General features: G+C 35.0%; 1 protein-coding gene across 5 annotated transcripts in view; it reads left to right on the forward strand.

Moving 5' to 3' along the window:
* The window catches only part of LOC122538828 (dystroglycan-like), a 192,661-nt gene that overhangs the window by 161,670 nt on the left and 11,470 nt on the right, over positions 1 to 19,521 (forward strand). For all 5 annotated transcript variants that reach the window (XM_043673264.1, XM_043673261.1, XM_043673262.1 and 2 more), the window contains 2 exons: positions 11,838 to 12,178; positions 16,565 to 16,774. In XM_043673264.1, the coding sequence (XP_043529199.1) occupies positions 11,888 to 12,178; positions 16,565 to 16,774 (501 nt within the window). In that variant the 5' untranslated portion in view covers positions 11,838 to 11,887. The remainder of the gene's footprint in view (positions 1 to 11,837; positions 12,179 to 16,564; positions 16,775 to 19,521) is intronic.

Below are 19,521 nucleotides of genomic sequence, written 5' to 3' on the forward strand. Positions count from 1 at the left end.
TAGTATAAAATACTAAATACTAAAGAAAATAATACAAACTATTAAATACTAAATACTGAAATACTAAAACAATAATGAAAACACTAAAATATAAAATAATAAAAATATTAAAATATTAAACAGTGCTAAAAACTAAAGTCTAAATAGTAAATACAAAAATAATATAAAATACTAAATACAAAATACAAAAATAGCATAAAATACTAAATACTAAAGAAAACAATACAAACTGTTAAATACTAAATACTAAAATACTAAAACAATAATGAAAACACTAAAATATAAAATAAACTTTGAAATAAAAAAATTGCTTCCATCTGCTGCACACGTCTTTCTTCCTCAGAACGTTACCAGAAACTGATTTTTTTTTTTCGTCTTTAGTCGTCGTCACTTAGGCAATTTGGCGAACACATGGCACAGTGCGATCACTAACGCAAGCAACTCCCAACACAGGTCAAAACTGTGACTAACGCAACTAACGTCACGTCAATAGATATTTTTGATAGAAAGATCTTACCTTCTTCGGGGAGTACTACCTCGATGGATTGTATTCAATCAGAATAGAAATAATGGATAGCCCAGACGGCGCGAACAATGCTGCAAAAACCGTGAAATGTAATAAAGTTGTCTCGCGATCGTTCATCCTTGAAGGGATGATGTGTACGTCCGAGTTAAGATCTCGGGAGGGACGAGTTACGAGCGTTAATATTTCACGCGAGGAATGGACAGAGTTTGAAAATCCGCCGTTCCCCAGGAGAGCGATTTATCGCTGTTTCTCAGGACAAAAAAAAAAAAAAAATGGGGGAGGAAGAGCCGAGGATTCCCATCGATTATTCGCTGTTTCATTATTTTAGCACGTCCAGCGGGATTTTTATCGCGCGACTTCTCACGCGAGTTTCCTCTCTTCGAGAAGATTTCTCAAGGATTAACGCGCCTGCCCGGAAGTTTCATTATCACTGGAGAAATTTATCGAAGCGAGGCGGCCGATGGGCGAAGATCTCCGCGGGCTCGTCGCTCCTCACTTTAGCGAAGTCGAGCTCTCGACTTTGTTAATTTCAAGTTTCGCCGTTTTGCCGAGTGTTCCGTGCCTTTGTCGAAAAGAAAACGAATGCTTGGCACGTGACGAAGGCTGGAAAAATCACCTCGCACCTTTAGACTCTTTTAATTAGTCACACCTCGCGCGATCTCGTTGCGAACAGACCGAAAAAAACAGCAGGCTGACTCAAGTTCACCGCAGGTATTAAATTGGCCCGATCGTTCGGCAAATTTTCAGTCTTTTTGCAACTATCGATCGGCCATCGAGTTGGAAATTCTCGTGTCATTCTCTGAATATTGTAGAGCGGACACGATTTACGAGAGTGCTCAGTGATACTTAATTGGTTTATTGGAGAAGTGCACAGGTAAATAAATAGGCAAATTTTGCGTTATTGCACAATTTTACGAGACTACATTTAGTGGTTCTAGTAATTGAAACCATAAGCCATCTGTCAAACATTTTACATTGTCAAGTCCATGAAGCAGTAGGAGAAATTGCTCGAGTATCTTATGAGATACTCCGAGATATATCGAGTAATTTATGTTTTCGTAACAAATAATGAAACAAATTATGATTTACGTCCATTGGAACCTGAGAAAAAAAATATCGAAGATTGGCTAAACTTGATAAAAATGATTTGTTTCTGCATGAATGTATACTTATTAATATTTTTGTACAAGGGCATTCAATTTAAGATAATTACTTCACTGGAATTGTACAGTAGGAATCGACACAAGTTCCTTTCGTTTTCAGAAAAAAATTTTATTCGAACTTGTATATATTCATATATAAAAAAAAATAGAATAACAAAGTATAAAAAAAAAATAGAAACATTTTTGACAACTGACAGCGTTCTCATGGAGCGGATATTTCTCGAATCTGTACAACAAAAGATTCCATAATGTTAAAATTAAGTTTAATTAAAAATCCATTTTTACATTCACTATTCATTGAACAGTATTTCCTGCGAATATCGACGAACAAATTCATCAAATTTTTATCTTCACATTTTACAAGCTCTGTCCGATTTGAAACTGTTGTTTTTTTCTTAAAAAACGTTTAGTCATCTGTCCTCATGTTTCGAAAAAGTTCTACGAGTTCCATTTTTCAAACGATTGGAACCAGTTTCAAAAAGTCGATTCCTCAACATTTCTCGATCTCTCTGCACTGTGGACGTTCGAGCGTAGTACCAACAACACGAGTCTCAATTGTCTCAAGTATCTCCGGGGGTATCTTGCGAGATGTTACACGCATGCACGCATGTTTCAGGAGATGTTGCATTCGTCCGAAACTTGCGTTACTTCGAACGAAATCGGTGCCAGAAATTGCGAACCGACAGAAAACCCATCGTTGATCGTCGCGGAGTCGCGCGGTCACGTGTTTGCTTGAATCGTAAGCATCTAGGAATCGCGACCAGGGCATCGACTGCGGTCAGCCTTGGCGCACTTCCGCCCGACACCCTCCGGCCTCTGACGGACGTCTGACTCGTTGTTGGCCGATTCTGTACGCGTGCACAGGCACGATTGCACCTGGCACGGTGCAAACACGCGGCGATAAAGCTCTTGTTTGCGAAACGATGCGAGGTGCTTGACACGCGAGCTATGCCGGTTCTCGATCACGGCGATACCACCTCTCTGTATACCACCTTTCGTATTTACTGTGCGCCGCGACTTTTTTTTTTTTTTCTTTTTTTTCTTTCGCTTCACACCGCAACAAATTGGCATTCGACTAACTTTCTCGAATACGCGGTGATCGCTGTCGCGGCGCGAAACAGTCTCCTCACGTAGACGCGCCAAAATTTGAAGTTAAGTTTAGTTTACACTCGAGTTATGTTTAGTCTTGTCTCAAGTTAAGTTTCTACCTAAAGTTAAGTTAATTAAGAACAAATGCCAAGTTTCTAGTTAAGAACGTAATACGTAGGGTCACTGGAAACTAAAAGTAACTTTTACGAACACATGTTTTCTTTTAGTTTCTTAATTATATTATTTTATGGAAATGTAATCAATGGATTTTTTTCAATTCAATCGTGAATTTTTTTTTATTTGTGAAAGACAACATCAAAAGCTCCGTTTTTCAGTGGCCAGCCTGTACATAGGAACATAATGGATTGCAAAGTTTTTAAGTCTGTTAATTAAGAACATAATAGATAGACCATAATTGGACGCAGAAGTTTAAGTCTGTTGGTTAAGAACAGATGCAAGCTTTTATTGAGTGACTAAAATCTTGGCCAGTAGTGTACAGCGAGTCAGACGTTGGCCGACTATAGTCATCGTTGACCGTTGAGCGTTAGTCGTTGGATAAATATAGTTCACCGATACTATAATCTAGAACAGTGAACGTCAGACATTGGGTGACTATAGTCATCGGTAGTACCCAACAACCGTCAGACACTGGGTGATTATAGTCATCGTTAGTAGCACAAAAGCTATAAGACACCGCCATTAGGGATTGCGAATGACACTAGACCATTTCGCGCACATCGACGTTGGTATCGAAAAATCGACTCGCGTTCTCTTTCAAAAGTCAACAGATTCGAGACGATGGGACCGACACATTTCGCTATTCGTTTGGTTGGTGTTACTTGTAATATTCTTGTAATTTAGCCGGTTGTTGGACACTTTAGTGGACGCGTACAAAGTCTAATAAATACACTTGGTTTTTATAAAAAATATAAAAGAAATACACGTTCGGCCCCGTCTCGTTTTATATAACATAAAAAAAAATGTCCCATCGTTTTCGAAACTGAAGACATCCATATTGTAAATAAATATTGCATTAATCCAATATTGCAAATATATATACTCATAGCTAATAATTTTGCACAACTATTGCAAATATATAGCCGTTTCACGATGATGGTCTATTAATAGCATCGTGGAGTTGCAGCCACGAAACTGTCGATTCCCCTGGTCCGCCATGTAGCGCCAGAGAGAAAGAGAGTCTAATTTATCGTACCCTCAAGTATTATCCCTCATTACACTGTCCTACGGTGCACGCTCAAGTGCCCTCAAGTATTTATGAGTCACTCTCGCCAAGTGCCACCGATGTGACAGAAAACTCCGAACGTTGAAAATTTCATCTCTCGGCGCACCACGCCTTTATTCGACGTACGTGCCGATCGATTTGAACCTCGACTTTTGGCGAAAGTCGACTCGATGAACGGCTAATAAGAGAACACCCTGAAATGTTGATCGATTTTGATGGAATTTGGCGTAAATGTAGTTTTCAAACATTTTTTTTATTTTTTTTTATTTTACTGGCAATCGCCGACGTTGAAGGGATGAAAACTACCCCATATTTGCCAAATATTTCTAAAATTATTAAAAATATAGTTTCTGGGTAAATTGATGAAATTAACATTATTAATAATAATGTTAATAATATTCGTATTAATAATAAAATATATAAATAATATATATAAATAAAATATATAAATAATATATTAATTAATAAATATTTATTATTAAACGACGATAAATATTTATTATTAATGTATAACATATAAATAATAACATATTAATCAATAAATATTTATTATTAAACGACGATAAATATTTATTATTAATGTATAACATATAAATAATAACATATTAATTAATAAATATTTATTAACGACGAATCTAATGCCGCAGGAAGCCATTTGTTTAAACAACATGTTTAAAAAGTCATATTTGCTACAAGTTCCTCTAAATATGAATATTTGTAAAACTAAAATATTTGTATGTCCAGCCACAAATTATTAAATTGGAAATCTCGATTTTTGCATTGCAGAGAAGAGAATTCCGGATTTTTTTGTTTCGAGACGGAAGACTTCATTTCTCCAGCGTTAATTATCGGAATTAAGTTTCAATCACTGCCTACAGCGAGTCTCGTTTCCCCATTTGGCTCGGTTGCTCCACGCGGCAAGCAACCGCGTTATTCAATCAATCCGCGTAACCTTTGAGGTAGAACAATGGCGCGTTGAATGGCATCATGCGACGTTCTTGTCGCCGGTGAATCAAAGCGAATCGCGTTCTGAAATAAGCTGACCGTAGCCTCGGTTGCAACAACCTTTCATTTTGTTTCTCTTCTTCCTTTCGAAAAAAAGTCGAAAAATATTTTCCTTCAACTCGCTAATACGTCTTTTCCCGATTAGTCATCCCTGTTTCTCCATTCTGTCTTAATAATTATTTAGGGAAAGGAAATATGATGTGAATAATGGATGCAAGTTAGATCAATAGTGAGGTTAATAGCAGAATATCCAACTAAGGCGGTTGGAGGAGTCAGAGTTAGGCAAAATGTAATTTGATTAATGATTAATGTTGCAACGTTATTGTCGAATAATCGGTAAACAATAATCGGTGATTAATGAATGAAGGGAAGTAATCGAAATTATTATGATCAATGTTGTTATGATTAATTAAACAGTCGTTATCGCTATTGACTATAGTTTAATTTTATTGACAACGCTGTGCGTATTTTGTGTATTGTGTTGCATATATTCAAAAAATTTTCCATCGACTATAGTTGAAATCTTATTGTCGAATAATAGGTAAACACTGATTAATGAATGATGAATGAAGGGTAATCGAAATTATTATGATCAATGTTGTTATGATTAATTAAACAATCGTTATCGCTATTGACTATAGTTTAATTTTATCGACAACGCTGTGCGTATTTTGTGTATTGTGTTGCGTATATTCAGAAAATTTTCCATGATTCGTCGTTATTATTGGCATTATTTTTCTCAAGACTTGTTAAAGGGTGAACGATGGAAAATTTTCTTCAGAAATAGAATTGTAAACTTCGACAAATTACTATGAATTCAACGATACAGACACTATTATGCAGCAAAGAATAGAGAAATAGATATCATCTCTAGCGTCAGCCTGTTATTGGATGTGCTATTCAAACTGCAAGCGATTAATAGTGATAACAACGCATTATAGTAATATAAATTAATAAAATATAAATTAGTCACTCGATCATTTAAAAATTACGTTGACTTGACGAGTACAAATTGCAGAGATCAGCGATTAAATTGATCAGTGATTACGATTACTATGATCATTGATATTTAGTAATTGGTTGCTACCCCAATTCTGCCAAAAGCTTTTAGTTGTCCAAGCCAGATACAGGAATTTGGGAACCGCGGAATAATAGATACTGCTAATAGTAGCATTGCCCGCGTAAATTCTGCTCCTAAATTGAATTTAACTGAAATTCTAGATAAATTATCAATGATCTATTTCATGAAATATCGCGACATACGAGCACGAACGTGAGATAATTCAGACTAGAGTTATTACTATCTGGCTCATCGATATAAATCATTTTCATCGCTCTTGCCATGGATAATAATAAAATGAACTTTTTTTTTTTAAATTTGTGTTCATTTGAATGGTGGACATTCCGAGACGAGAAATATCCAAGATTGGCAAAACTTGAGAATTATTATTCGAAAGACTATACCTGAGAGAAGCCTACTACTAAAGGATGTAGACTTGCCAGTATTTTTCTACAAAGATAAAACCATCTAATTTAAAATAATTACTTCATTGTTTTGTTATTCGTCGCTAAAACATAAATTCACATATGAGTAGGAATAATAGAACTGTCTCATTACCCGGATATTACACAACAGCTTTAATTGGGGAAAATAGAAGATGTGATTTGGAAATTTCGAACACCTGGCAAAGAAATGCAAAGAGATAGAGAAGAATGTCAGATTGGAAGAGTGGAAATAAAGAAATTTAGCTTGAGAGGCTAAAGAAGAAATAACGAGGCCAAAGAGAAAGCAGCGAAGCCACAGATATGACAGGATCAAGATGGGACAGGATTCATAGAATAGGATAGACGGAACAAGACAAAATGAATAGGACTGAATGGAACGGAATTAGAACAATGAAATAATAAATAGAATAGAGGTAGGAATTGAGAGAATGGTCGAACTGAATGAGTCGTATCAAAATAGGATATTGTAAAACGTGAACCAAATCCAATTCTTGGCCGTCGTAATTGTCATAATTGATAATTACTTGAAACTTAGTGTCTTCTCTGTTCTTGGAACGATAGAAATATGAGGTTGTAAGACAGCTTTAAGCAATCAACAATTACATTGTTCGTCAGTCCCTTTGACCTTAAAATTCGTTGCTCTCAGCGCACGTAAAGATAAATAATATACATTCGAGTTCTCGAATCCAAGTTGAAGCAGTGCAACGACGCTGCACGTTCTTCATATACCTCGACACTTCACACACCCTTCGTTCGATACAGTAACTACTTGAAAACTAATTTAATCATTATTCGACTGACTCTCACTTCGTTCATTCGAACCGAATAGAAGGAATAGAAACCTTGGTTCGAATAAAAGGCACAAAGCTCGCGCCAGTCGTAGGAATTCGTGAAAAATTCTAAAAACAGCAGCGTCGGTCAGAGGTGAGAATTAAAAACTCTCTCGAGAGAATTAATTCATCGAGACTCTCCTCATGAATTTCAATCACTGACATTGCGTGTGTTTTACAGTACGGCGTGTTATGTGATTGTTCAGAGACCGTGCATATCGCTGGCACTATAACCACAGAGTGTTATAAAAGTTTCCGGCGACGTATGTAAATGCGGGCGCGCAAACTCGATTGTCTCCACGTACGGCGCAGTCCTCTGGCATCGTCGGCCGTCTTCAACGTTTCCTAGAAGCGGCCAGTAAATTGCATCGTCCTCCTTTCGATTAACGTTGAGAACTCGATTTATACGCTCGCTTAACCCAGCCCCCGTTCTTCCGGATTCTAGCTCGCGCGCCGCTAAACGCGCCCGGTAATTTATGCCAGCGTTTACAATCGTTCTCGCGCCCGTTTCTCGATGCGAGTCGTTGGTCCGTGTCAAGAATTTGGAAAACCAAAAGCGTACAATTTGCACTCTCGTAATTGCCTGTAAACGCTTTCATTTACATATTTCGTAACCTAACCTAAATCGCTACTCTCGCTCTACGTACTTTGTAACTTAACCTAAACTTTCAAAGTTCTACCCGTATTTTAGTAGTTTAGTAGGCTTAACTTGCAATCTATATTTGTGAAACATTTTCTGATCCATTTCAAGAATTAGGAAAATCAAAAGTGTACAATTTGCACTCTTGTAATTGCCTATAAACGTTTTCATTTACATATTTTGTAAAGTAACCTAAATTTCTGTTCTCGCTCTACGTAATTTGTAACCTAACTTAAACTTTCAAAGTTCTACCCGTATTTTAGTAGTTTAGTAGGCTTAACTTGCAATCTACATTTGTGAAACATTTTCTGATCCATTTCAAGAATTAGGAAAATCAAAAGTGTACAATTTGCACTCTTGTAATTCCCTATAAACGTTTTCATTTACATATTTTGTAAAGTAACCTAAATTTCTGCTCTCGCTCTACGTACTTTGTAACCTAACCAAAACTTTCAAAGTTCTACCCGTATTTTAGTAGTTTAGTAGGCTTAACTTGTAATCTACATTTGTGAAACATTTTCCGATCCATTTCAAGAATTAGAAAAATCAGAAATGTACAATTTGCACTCTTGTAATTGCCTGTAAACGCTTTCATTTACATATTTTGTAAAGTAACCTAAATTTCTGCTCTCGCTCTACGTACTTTGTAACCTAACCTAAACTTTCAAAGTTCTACCCGTATTTTAGTAGTTTAGTAGGCTTAACTTGTAAACATTTTCCGATCCATTTCAAGAATTAGGAAAATCAAAAACGTACAATTTGCACTCTTGTAATTGCCTGTAAACGCTTTCATTTACATATTTCGTAACCTAACCTAAATCGCTACTCTCACTCTACGTACTTTGTAACTTAACCTAAACTTTCAAAGTTCTATTCGTATTTTAGTAGTTTAGTAGGCTTAACTTGCAATCTAAATTTGTAAAATATTTATCAATGAAAAATTGGGAGACACGAAAATGCAAGATTAAATAATCATAAAGCCAGAGTTTATGGAGACCGAACGATTTTTCGAATCGATAACGCAACGATCGGAACGTATGTTTGAACCTAATTTGTCGACGCTAATTGACTTGATAACGATAAATTAGCAATACTTGATTAATTTGCTCGTTAAATTAGAATTAGTCGGTCATCAGTCGTCGTGCTTTCAAAGTTTCTCGTTCTTTCTCAAGTATGACAATGATGGAGGTTTATCCGAAAGGCTGTAGACGGGTCATGGCTATTTCACAATGCCGCATTGTTGGAAAACCACCGCGAGTCGTTGCTATTCGCGCAAGTTTACTGTGATAAAGTAAGACGAGGGTCAGAGGTGCGTCGCAAATGGGTCATGGTATCGTTGCGTTTGAATGGTGCGCGTGTCGAGATGATCCTGCGGATCACATCTCGATTTTTAAGTGCATTAAAGTAGCACGTACTATGCGTGTACTTGCGGCGAGGAGCTGGACCAACGATGAAAAATTGTTGATTATTTAAACTGATGTAACTTTGTAAAAGGAAATCATACAACGATCCGCTTGATCTCTTTTTAAAGCACGTAGCTTGTACTTTCACAGTCGTGAATTTGTTCTTCTCGAAGATGATTTTATATCACGTAACGGGTGGGAAACTGAGGACACATTTCTCTCGAAAATTGTGAAAACGTGTGTTCAAAATTATTCTCATAACTTTCATTGGTACAGTTACCAAATGTTATTGGTAGATCATTTGTATTTTTACAAAATTTTGTTTCATTTAAGAGTCAGTACAGTTTTAATCTGTAATATAATTTCCATCGTTGTATTGACAATTTTTGCTCATCTCTCTGACAGACTTTCTACTTTTTCTCTTTGTAAAATGAGGGTGATTTTGAAGCAAAGAAGATCGAAAGATTTAAGTTCAAATTTGAAAAAGAACGACGTTACTTATGGGTGGACTTAATTAACTTCGCTGTTTAGTTGCGTACGAAGGACATATTTTTCAAATTCATCTTTTGACATTGTCCGCAATTGACTAGGGAGTAATTCAGTGAGAATTCATTGCTCGAAGTTTTATAATGTAGAATGCAATATTTGTTGGAGCGAAAGGGATCACGACGATCCCAGTCAATGTGTATTTATCCCTAGAAGCATCGAGCAGCTTAACTGTGAGCCTCCTCATTGTTCGGCTGCGCCAATTAATGGCACGGTCCTCGACGGGCCCAGCAATAAGGGGAAATAAAAATGCCGTGGAAGCCTTTATTGGCTATCATTGGCCAACTACTACTGGATGCATTCGTTCTCGCTCGCGAGAACGTTCTATTATCCCTTTCGTTAAATACCCGTGGAACCCGGCGACGAAAATTGGATCAATGGAAGAACGAGAACCGAATGATTTACGAGATGAGAAATACGGTCTACGGATCGTTCGATCGTTCACCGGTTGATTCTTATCAATTCGGAGACGATTATCGTGTTCTGTTCTTTTTATTTAAAAAAAAAAAAAAAAAACGTTGTTTTCTCGGTGTAATTCTTTGTCGACGTATAGTAAAATTGTCGAACAAATAAATAAATAAATAAATCGTGGCCTCGCGATAGCGTGAAATTTTGCTAGACATGTTAATAAATTTATGCCCCGAGTTTATTCCCTTCCGATAAGGTGCGGTTGCGTGATGAACACGAATTTGTTTCACCGTGATCTAACAACGCGTGACAGTATTTAATGAGCCATCAAACATGGAAACGGTAGTGTCACATCGTTCGTACGTGATTCCTTGTATCATATCGAATCGCTGTTATCACAGCTATTTTTACATTGCACGCGGTGGGGAATGTTCATTGAGCGTGCTGAGTTATTTCTGCTGGTTTTGTTGCTTTTATCAGTTTCCGGTTAAGCCTCTTCTAGTACATGCTCGGCGGTCTGAGCGAATCAATAAGATAAGACACAATGTGTCAACAGTGATTACGACGATGATGTAAGTAGTAGGTTCGTTCATTAAAGAGGAAGAAAGCGATCGAGTCTTTCCCATGAAAATAGTAGACACTTTTCGTCGTGTTCTAATGACGTTCCAAATAATTAGCTCAACGACACTCGCTTGTGGAAGATTAAAAATCCCAATACTATTGCTCCAATCCTGTTTTATAATACCAGATTATTATCACTGACAGTATTCTGTTGTTTAACTTTAATTTTATTTTATGTCAGTGAAAGATTCGTGGAATGAAAAGAGAAACATTTTATTTCCATCAATAATCAACTTATATTGACAGTATTCTGCAATCCAATTTTATTGTATTTTGTAGTAAAGATTTGTACAAAAAGTTCCAAATTAAAAGAGAAATATTTTATTTTCGCCAATGATCAATTTATATTAACTACTTTGTATTCTATTAGTATCTATAATGTATTCTATTATCTAATTTTATTTTATTTTATTTATTGAAAGATTTACACGTTTATTGTTCCAATTAAGGGTGAAACATTTTATTTCCACCAAAACAATCAACATACGCCAATAGTATTCCGTTGTTCAATTTAATTTTATTTTACACTGGTAGAAAATCCATATAAGAAATTTCAGTGAAAAAAGGCAATATTTTATTATTTAAATCAATAATTAATCTACATTGGCAGTATTCTACTGTTGAATTTTATTTCACTTTATACTAAAAGATTTATACAAAGTTATAAACCATCAGTCAACTTGCATTAACAGTATTCTGTTGTTTAATTTAATTTTACTTTATACTGTGGAAAGATTCAAAGTGGTGAGACGACGTTTAAGCGGAAAGAGAAATTTCATTTTCACCAGCAATTAACTTAGGACTAACGACATTCTACTGTGATTAGTATTCTAGTAACAGTATTCTACTAATTTCAGGCACTTCAGCATGATATGATAGCAACGATCAAGGAGAGCTCCGCCGCAAGATGAAGAATCCTTACGTCCTCGCGTGTTTCCTGCTGCTGCCCACAGCGTTGCTGGGCCTCACACTGCAGGAGGACGACCTGGTGTTCGACGACGTCGGCGAAGAGACGACCAGCACCGCAGCCACGGTCATCAGGACCAACTGGTACGAGCAGAAATACTCCCACGATACGAGAAGGCATCAAGGAGCATCCTTCGATAAGGAGCGCGTTCATGTCGTCGTGCCGGTTGGCCACGTGCTCAAGCTCAAGGTCCACAAGGAAGCTTTCAGCGGCCCCGAAGACTACTACGAGGTGAGAGATACTGCGTCTCGTACTGAGATATATATTTATAATTTAATAATTTAATAATAATAATATATATAAATAATTTAATAATATATATATAAAATTTATATATTGATGTAAATATTTTTTATATCATTAAATTATTAAATTTATATTTATATTTAATATATATATATAAAGCCGCATACAAAAATTCGTTATATATATATATATAATATTTATATTTAAATATATATATAATATATATATATATATTTATTTAAATATAATATAATATTAAATTTAATATAATATAATATAATATATATTGAATTTAATATAATATAATATATTAATTATTATTTATATTAATATATAATATATATATTAAATTTAATATATATATAACGCCGAATACAAAAATTATATTTATATTTAATATAACGCCGCTTTTCAAAAATCGTAAAAATTTTCCGAATAGTACTGTAACCGAATTACGAAGAATGTTTTAACGAATATGCTTACGAATCGTTGTCCATTTAATAGAGAAACATCCAGATAAAAATCTGTTAATCTTGGAGGCTCGCCAGCCCGATTCATTGTTTTTCCCCCGTCGTTTTAGCCAGTAACGTTTGTATAGATGCTTTTCCTCGTACGTGACTTTGGTTCTCGGGGAGAGGAGTTTTATTTTGGAACACAGGTCACCTTGATTCTTTTCTCCTTGACTTCAGGGTCTTGACTAAAGTCTCAGCCGGACTCGTTCGTCGACGAGAAAGATCGTAGTTTGTTGCTTCAGTTGAAGCTTTAGTTGATGTTGAGAAGTTCTGGGAATATCTTGGGTTTGTTTTTTATTGCGTCGTCGGCGGATTTGTTTACGGCGACCGATTTTTAAGCATTGTTCAACGGAGAATGTGGCGTCACACTCGCGATGCTGCAACAGATGTGGGTGGCGTTTGATGGCGTGTGTGTAGCAGATACGTAGCATTGTTTTCGCAAAATCAGAAGCGAACACGTGGGCAGCAGATTATATTCTACGAAACGGCAGGTTCAACCGTTAAGCCTCTGTTACGAGCGTGATTTACGCTCGCTGAGAAGTGATATAGTTGTTTTCCCACCGGTTCCTCCGGATCGAACGAAAAAGAATTTCAAAAATATCTTGTTCAGTGCAAAAGTTACGACAAATCATCGCGTAAATGACATTTTCAATGATTTTTTTGTTAAACTTGCTGAAATTAAGTGCAACAAGGTTAGATGAAAAAAACATGAATATACTTTTTGAAAAGATAATTCCACGAATGTAATTTAAACTAATTGACCAAGGAAAAAGAAAAAATTAATTTTGCGCGTGCAAATATTTTCAAGCAGTCGACTGGGCAGAGTGATTTGAATGAAATTTACGTCATTTGCTCGTAATTTTCGTTCGTAAGTTTCTCGCTGGTCCGGCAAAGAGTTTACAGAATTTTAAAAATTAAAAATGATCGGAAAACTTTGTGAATTCGAGAAACACTGACGAAAGTATTTGTTTCAGCTTTTTCAAATTTCACACGAAATTTGGTAAAAGTAATTGGCTGTATTATCGAAAGGGATTTTAGTGTCAGTGTTGATTTTATCTGAACTTTCGAACGGTGTAGCGTAACTTGGACTGTTTCTCGGTTGGATCCAATATTGGAACAACAAATAGTCAAATTTAATCGCTTTAATTTGTCGAGAGGAGGGGCTGGGAGAATTCCAGGGTGCGGTTTTCGGATAAATTCTGGATTGTCGCCAAATTTCATACCCTGATCCTTCCCGTACGTAGAGCTTTCTTCGTGTCTTTCGTTTGCTTGCTTTTGTCTGACGTGCCGACATCCACCCCTCAGGAATCTATATTCTTGATTCAATTTGCCGATAACACGGTTGGAAATTCACCGAGTATGGAAGTCGTCACCAGAAAACCAAGGTCTCTGCATTAGCATTTCACGCTCTTGAATGAGAATTGAACCAAGACTGAAAGTCTGCTTCACGCCAGATTCTGACTAACTCTCTTGGAGAAAGTCTGCTTTGTTAAAAAAGAAAATTTTTAAATTTATCATACGAGGTAGGTTTAAGAGAATTAGTAGGAGTATTCATCGAAACAAGCAAAGAGGTCTTGGTGAACAAATGGGTGAAAAAATTACTAGTGTCGGAGTTATTAGATTTTCTTCTACATTAAATCTGTAATAATAGACATAATAGATTCCTATTCTGGAATTATTTGAAAGAATTAGTTGTGTCGAAATAAACAGGAGACATATCGATATGAAGGTAATATCTTACAATTAGTGACATGAATATTAATGACAAACATCTCAGTCTCAGCTTCGGAAAAATATTATTTATTAAGATTCTTTTATTTCTCAAAGTTTGGTTCTTAAACACCCTTTATGTATGTATGTTAAATTGGCCAAAAATTTTATCGAATGATATCTCGGCGTTTTATTTACAAATTAAAAGTTACTAAATACATTAAAATGGTAATCATATTTATTCGTGTGACTTCCAAACGCATCGACTCGCCAGAAATATATTTTCAAACGGTATCGAGCACCGCCGACGCTCGAACATTCCCGCAAGCTATTCGAAACGATAGCGACGATAGTCAATAAAAGTTTGATAATCCAAATATACTCGCGGTTACTCTCTGTTTCGTTTAGTAAGCCTTCGATAGCCATTTTATTTCTGCAACTAAAACAAAAAAGAAAAAAAATGGAAATATCCACGTTATGTTTTCGACTCGAAAGGACGTCCAACGTTATTGACGAGAATAAAAACGCGCGGTCTCTTCATTTTATTTGAAACGATGATGTAAATTCGCAAGTGTCTCGAGGCGACATTTCGCCATCTTGGTTTCCCGTATCTTCGCCTCTTCTGGTTCCTGTAATTTGCGCACATTACGTAAATTGTATTCGTTTGCTCGACACACAGTCGCGAGGGTAACTTGCTTTTAGCAGTGAGATAGAATAAACAGTCTGTTAATTAACGTGGAAGTTATCGCGAATGCAAAAATTGCCGTTCGTTCGGCAAAGAGGTGAATGGGTACTCAACGAGAGCCGGTAAAGTGAAATTGGACGTTCAGACACGGACAGAGCACGATCGAGCGATGAATAGAAGCTCGAGTAGAGACTCGTTTCATTTCCGCTCGCTGGAAGAGATAGAAATTATCAGCGAACCATCGAGGCGCATAATTCTATTCGCACATCGATTATCGCAATGATTATTGACGATCGATAGCGAAATTACGATGAAGCAAGAAGAAATCAGGCTTCATTTCGCGAAATCTCGATGGTTTCGGGCCCAAGAAAGTTTCGAGTTTCGAGAATTCGATGATACGAAAATTTGAATAAAATTAATCAATAAAGTATTATTTGCTGCGTAAATAAAGAATTTTCGATTCACAAAAGTGTCGGGTGCAAGACGTTGGTTTTTAAGTATATAGTCGCAAAATATCCGAATCGAAAAAATTGTTTCAAAAACACATATTGTTACAGTGTCAAGAACTCTGGTATATTATATAATAATAAATAATTTATGAAAGAAAAAGTAGACTGAATCGTCGATGTCAAACAGAAATCTCTATTAAATATCTTTTTGTACGTTGTTTAATTTTCGTTTATATTTTGTTTAATTGTTATGCAATTATTTAGAACAAGTAACCTCAACTTTCGAGAGAAACCTTCAGTTCCGAGTTTCAAAAGTTTCGACTGGTTCGAGAATTTAAAAATTATTTCTAGTTCGTATTTAATAGAATATCATATAATTATAATAATTATAATATATATTATATTTATTATAATTGTAATATATTATCTTATATATATATGTAATAAGATAATATATTATAATTTTATTTATATACATATTATAATTATTTATATTGTTATTTATTTTTATTATAATTATAATATATTATCTTATTATATATATATATTATAAGATAATATATTATAATTTTATTTATATATATTATAATTATTTTGTTATTTATTTTTATTATAATTATAATATATTATCTTATTATATATATATTATTAGGTAATATATTATAATTTTATACATATATATATATATATATTATAATTATTTTTTTATTTATTTTTGTTATAACATATAATTATAATAAAAATAAATATAATAAAATAATTATTTTATTATATTTATCTTTATTACAATTATAATATGTTATATTATAATATATATATATATTATAATATGTTATATTATAATATATATATATATATATTATTTATTATAATATAATATTAGATATAATAATATGTAATATATGATATATAATATGTATCATTTAACTGATGAATTTCATTAAAAAACAACGTACGCGAGTCTCTAAAAATGCGACGCAATTTTTAATGGTAATTCCGCATGTCTTGCAAACAGCTGTTCGACACTGACGGGAAGCTGCTGCGATGGTTGTATTGGGACGACGCTGCGTCCACTCTGATGGGCGTACCGACGAAGAAGGACGTGGGTAGACGCGTGCTGAGCGTGAAAGTGGTGCCAAAGCACGACGTGGCCGAGACGAAGGACCTGTTCGTCGTGCAAGTGATTCCGGAGAAGCATGAGGAATTGAAGCACAGAAACGGAAAGGTGAGTCTCCTTATATTATTTGGCCAGAAGTTCTCTCGTAGCTGCCAGGCTTTATACGATGGAGGCACTCCATTGGCAACGGTTCAACTGGCTCCTGGACGAACAACAGGTACCACCAGCCCTGCCACTACCAGAATTAATCGTGGGAACTTGCAACCTGTTGGCCAGCTTCGTATATTTGCCACCAGTCCTTCAAATCGTTTCGTTCGGCACGGTAACTCGTTCGAATCGAAAAGATCTCTCTTGGAATAGAAAATGCAACACTATGTGAAGAAACAGTAGGTAGTATCGAGAAATAAGAAAGAAATTCCACGCTTTATTTGAAATAATAACAGATTATTCTTCAGTGGTTTTTTTCAAATCAAGAGATACTGTAATACTATGTGAGATAGTAGTTATCAACGGAAAAAGAAATAAGAAAGAAATTCTATGTTTGTACTTGAAATAATAAGAAATCGTTCTTCAAATCCAAAGAAGATCTCTTTTGGAATTGATACTGTAACACTATGTGAGATAGATAGTAATTATCAACAGAATGGAATAAGAAAGAAATCGTATGTTTTATTTGAAACAGTAGTAACACTCACTCATCAGTATCTCCTCCACAAGGAAGATCCCCCAATTTATGATTTGTACAAAGTTCAGTTGACAATGGAACATATAGAAAATAATACACCTAATAAATAGACATCAACTGTCTAGAACGTAAATGCTCCCCTGAATGACAACCTGAAGTTCCTGAAATTAACACACTTTGTAAAACAGTCTTTATAATAACTTAAGATTTTAGTTCCAAGTCGCTAACAAATGAAAGTAAAAAAAAAAAAGAAAGAAAATAACAAGTCGTGTTTACAGTACTGGAAAAAATATATATTTCTCAAAACTCAAGAAAAAGAGACTGTGATACATCTCTATTGTTAGAGATAAATATAAATTTCTCAAAACTGAGTATCACACTCTCTATTGAGAGAGAAAAATATATTTCTCAAAACTCAAGAAAAAGAGAAAAAGTGATACATCTCTGTTGTTAAAAATCGTTTCGTCAGAACGTAATGTAAGCCGTTGTTCATTCGAACGATCGATCGGATCATTCAGGTTGATCGGAGTTCGCTCGTTTGTTGCTAAACTCGGTGAGTCGAATCGAAGCTGTTAATGAAGCGGTAAATCAATTAGCACGTTAATCGGTTTCGTCGCGTCACGTCGATCCGAACAACAACAGGCATATCGAGGTTTGACTTTTGTGCGACGCGTTGATCGTTTTAATCGGATCTGGCCGATTTTCGGTAATTAATAGGCCTCGATGGCATGCTCGTTAAATCGTTGGACGAAATTGCCCCCGTTTAACTTTCGCTGCCGAGGTCCCGCGATCGCGCTTACCTCGATCCAGTCACGTCCGCCGATTCCGCCGCCATTTTTTGAACCGTTTAGCACCGATTAATTAAACGAGCAAACTCGATTTCGTCCTTCGACGCACGCGATGATCTCTCGACGATAACTTCATTCTCCGTCGTTTGCCTGCCGATTGTTCGATTTTTTCCCTCTAGAAATGTCTCGAATTTTTTTTCCACGTAGAATCTGCAAGCCGATTCTTTCACGATATCTGCAATACGGTCATTTTTCTGCGTTCCCTAATAATTCAATTAATATTTTTATAAAGTATATAATAAAGTTTTCATTTCGAGTAAAGGAACAACGTTCCACTCTATCGAAAGATTCGAATAATCGGAAAGTACGAATAATACTCGATAAATGGGCCATTTATTTTGAAAATGGCCTTAATCCAATTTCTAAAAAAAAAAAAAAAAAAAAATCAAGCTAACTGTTTTACATTTCTACGTTATCTCTTCGTTTTTAAACAAATTGTAAACTAATGTATTTAAAATCACTAAGATTTTGTACGCGGAAAATTAGCTGGTTAATGGAACGATGAAGATTTTTATTTTGAAAGTGGTTCATTTTAAGAGTTTCAGCTGATATGAAGTATATTATGCGGTAAACTTTCATGAGATAAGAGTTACATTTTTTTATTATTAAAGTAGTAGTGTTCGATTAGCTCAGATTGTGATTTTTTTAAATAATAATAATTCCATTAAATGTAGAGGATTTCATTTCAACTAAATCTCCAGAGGGTGCAGTTTTCAGAAGGTTAAAAAATACTAATGAAGAAAAAGTGAATTGGTTAAAAATATGTTGGCTGAGATTTTTGAGAACAGAACTATAAAAAATGTTTTACAAAACAACAAATGAATGAGGATGCATTATTTAAAACTCTGGATTTACTACCGCGTCGGGTGAGACCAAGAAACTTTAATAATATTGAACTGACACCACTGTACAAAAATGTGAGACCAATCGCAACACTAAAATACAACAATATAATGGACTTATTACACTGTACACCATAATTATTTTAAATCCCCCTTACGAAAATTGGAGAAGAATGAATTATAAATTACGAAATTTTATTTGAACGTAACATTTCTCTAATAGTGAATAAATGTTGGATATTTCTTAATTTTACAACACAAAATTGCAATATTTTTTTTCATTTTAAGGAAATTTTACTTTTTTCATAAATTGAAAAAGTTATTTCATTAATTTCGAAAGTGGCTCAAGTCCATTTACAGTCATCAAAAACAGTGTTATTTTCTGAACGATGTTTGTCATACTAATCGAGCTGGTTAAAAACACAAAAGCATTGTACCACAATGTTATCAGTTGCCAGTATTTTTAAACTTATCAAAACG

Source organism: Frieseomelitta varia, unplaced genomic scaffold (genome assembly GCF_011392965.1).
Source record: "Frieseomelitta varia isolate USP_RPSP 00005682 unplaced genomic scaffold, Fvar_1.2 scaffold_180, whole genome shotgun sequence".
In the NCBI taxonomy this organism is placed as follows: Eukaryota; Metazoa; Arthropoda; class Insecta; order Hymenoptera; family Apidae; genus Frieseomelitta; species Frieseomelitta varia.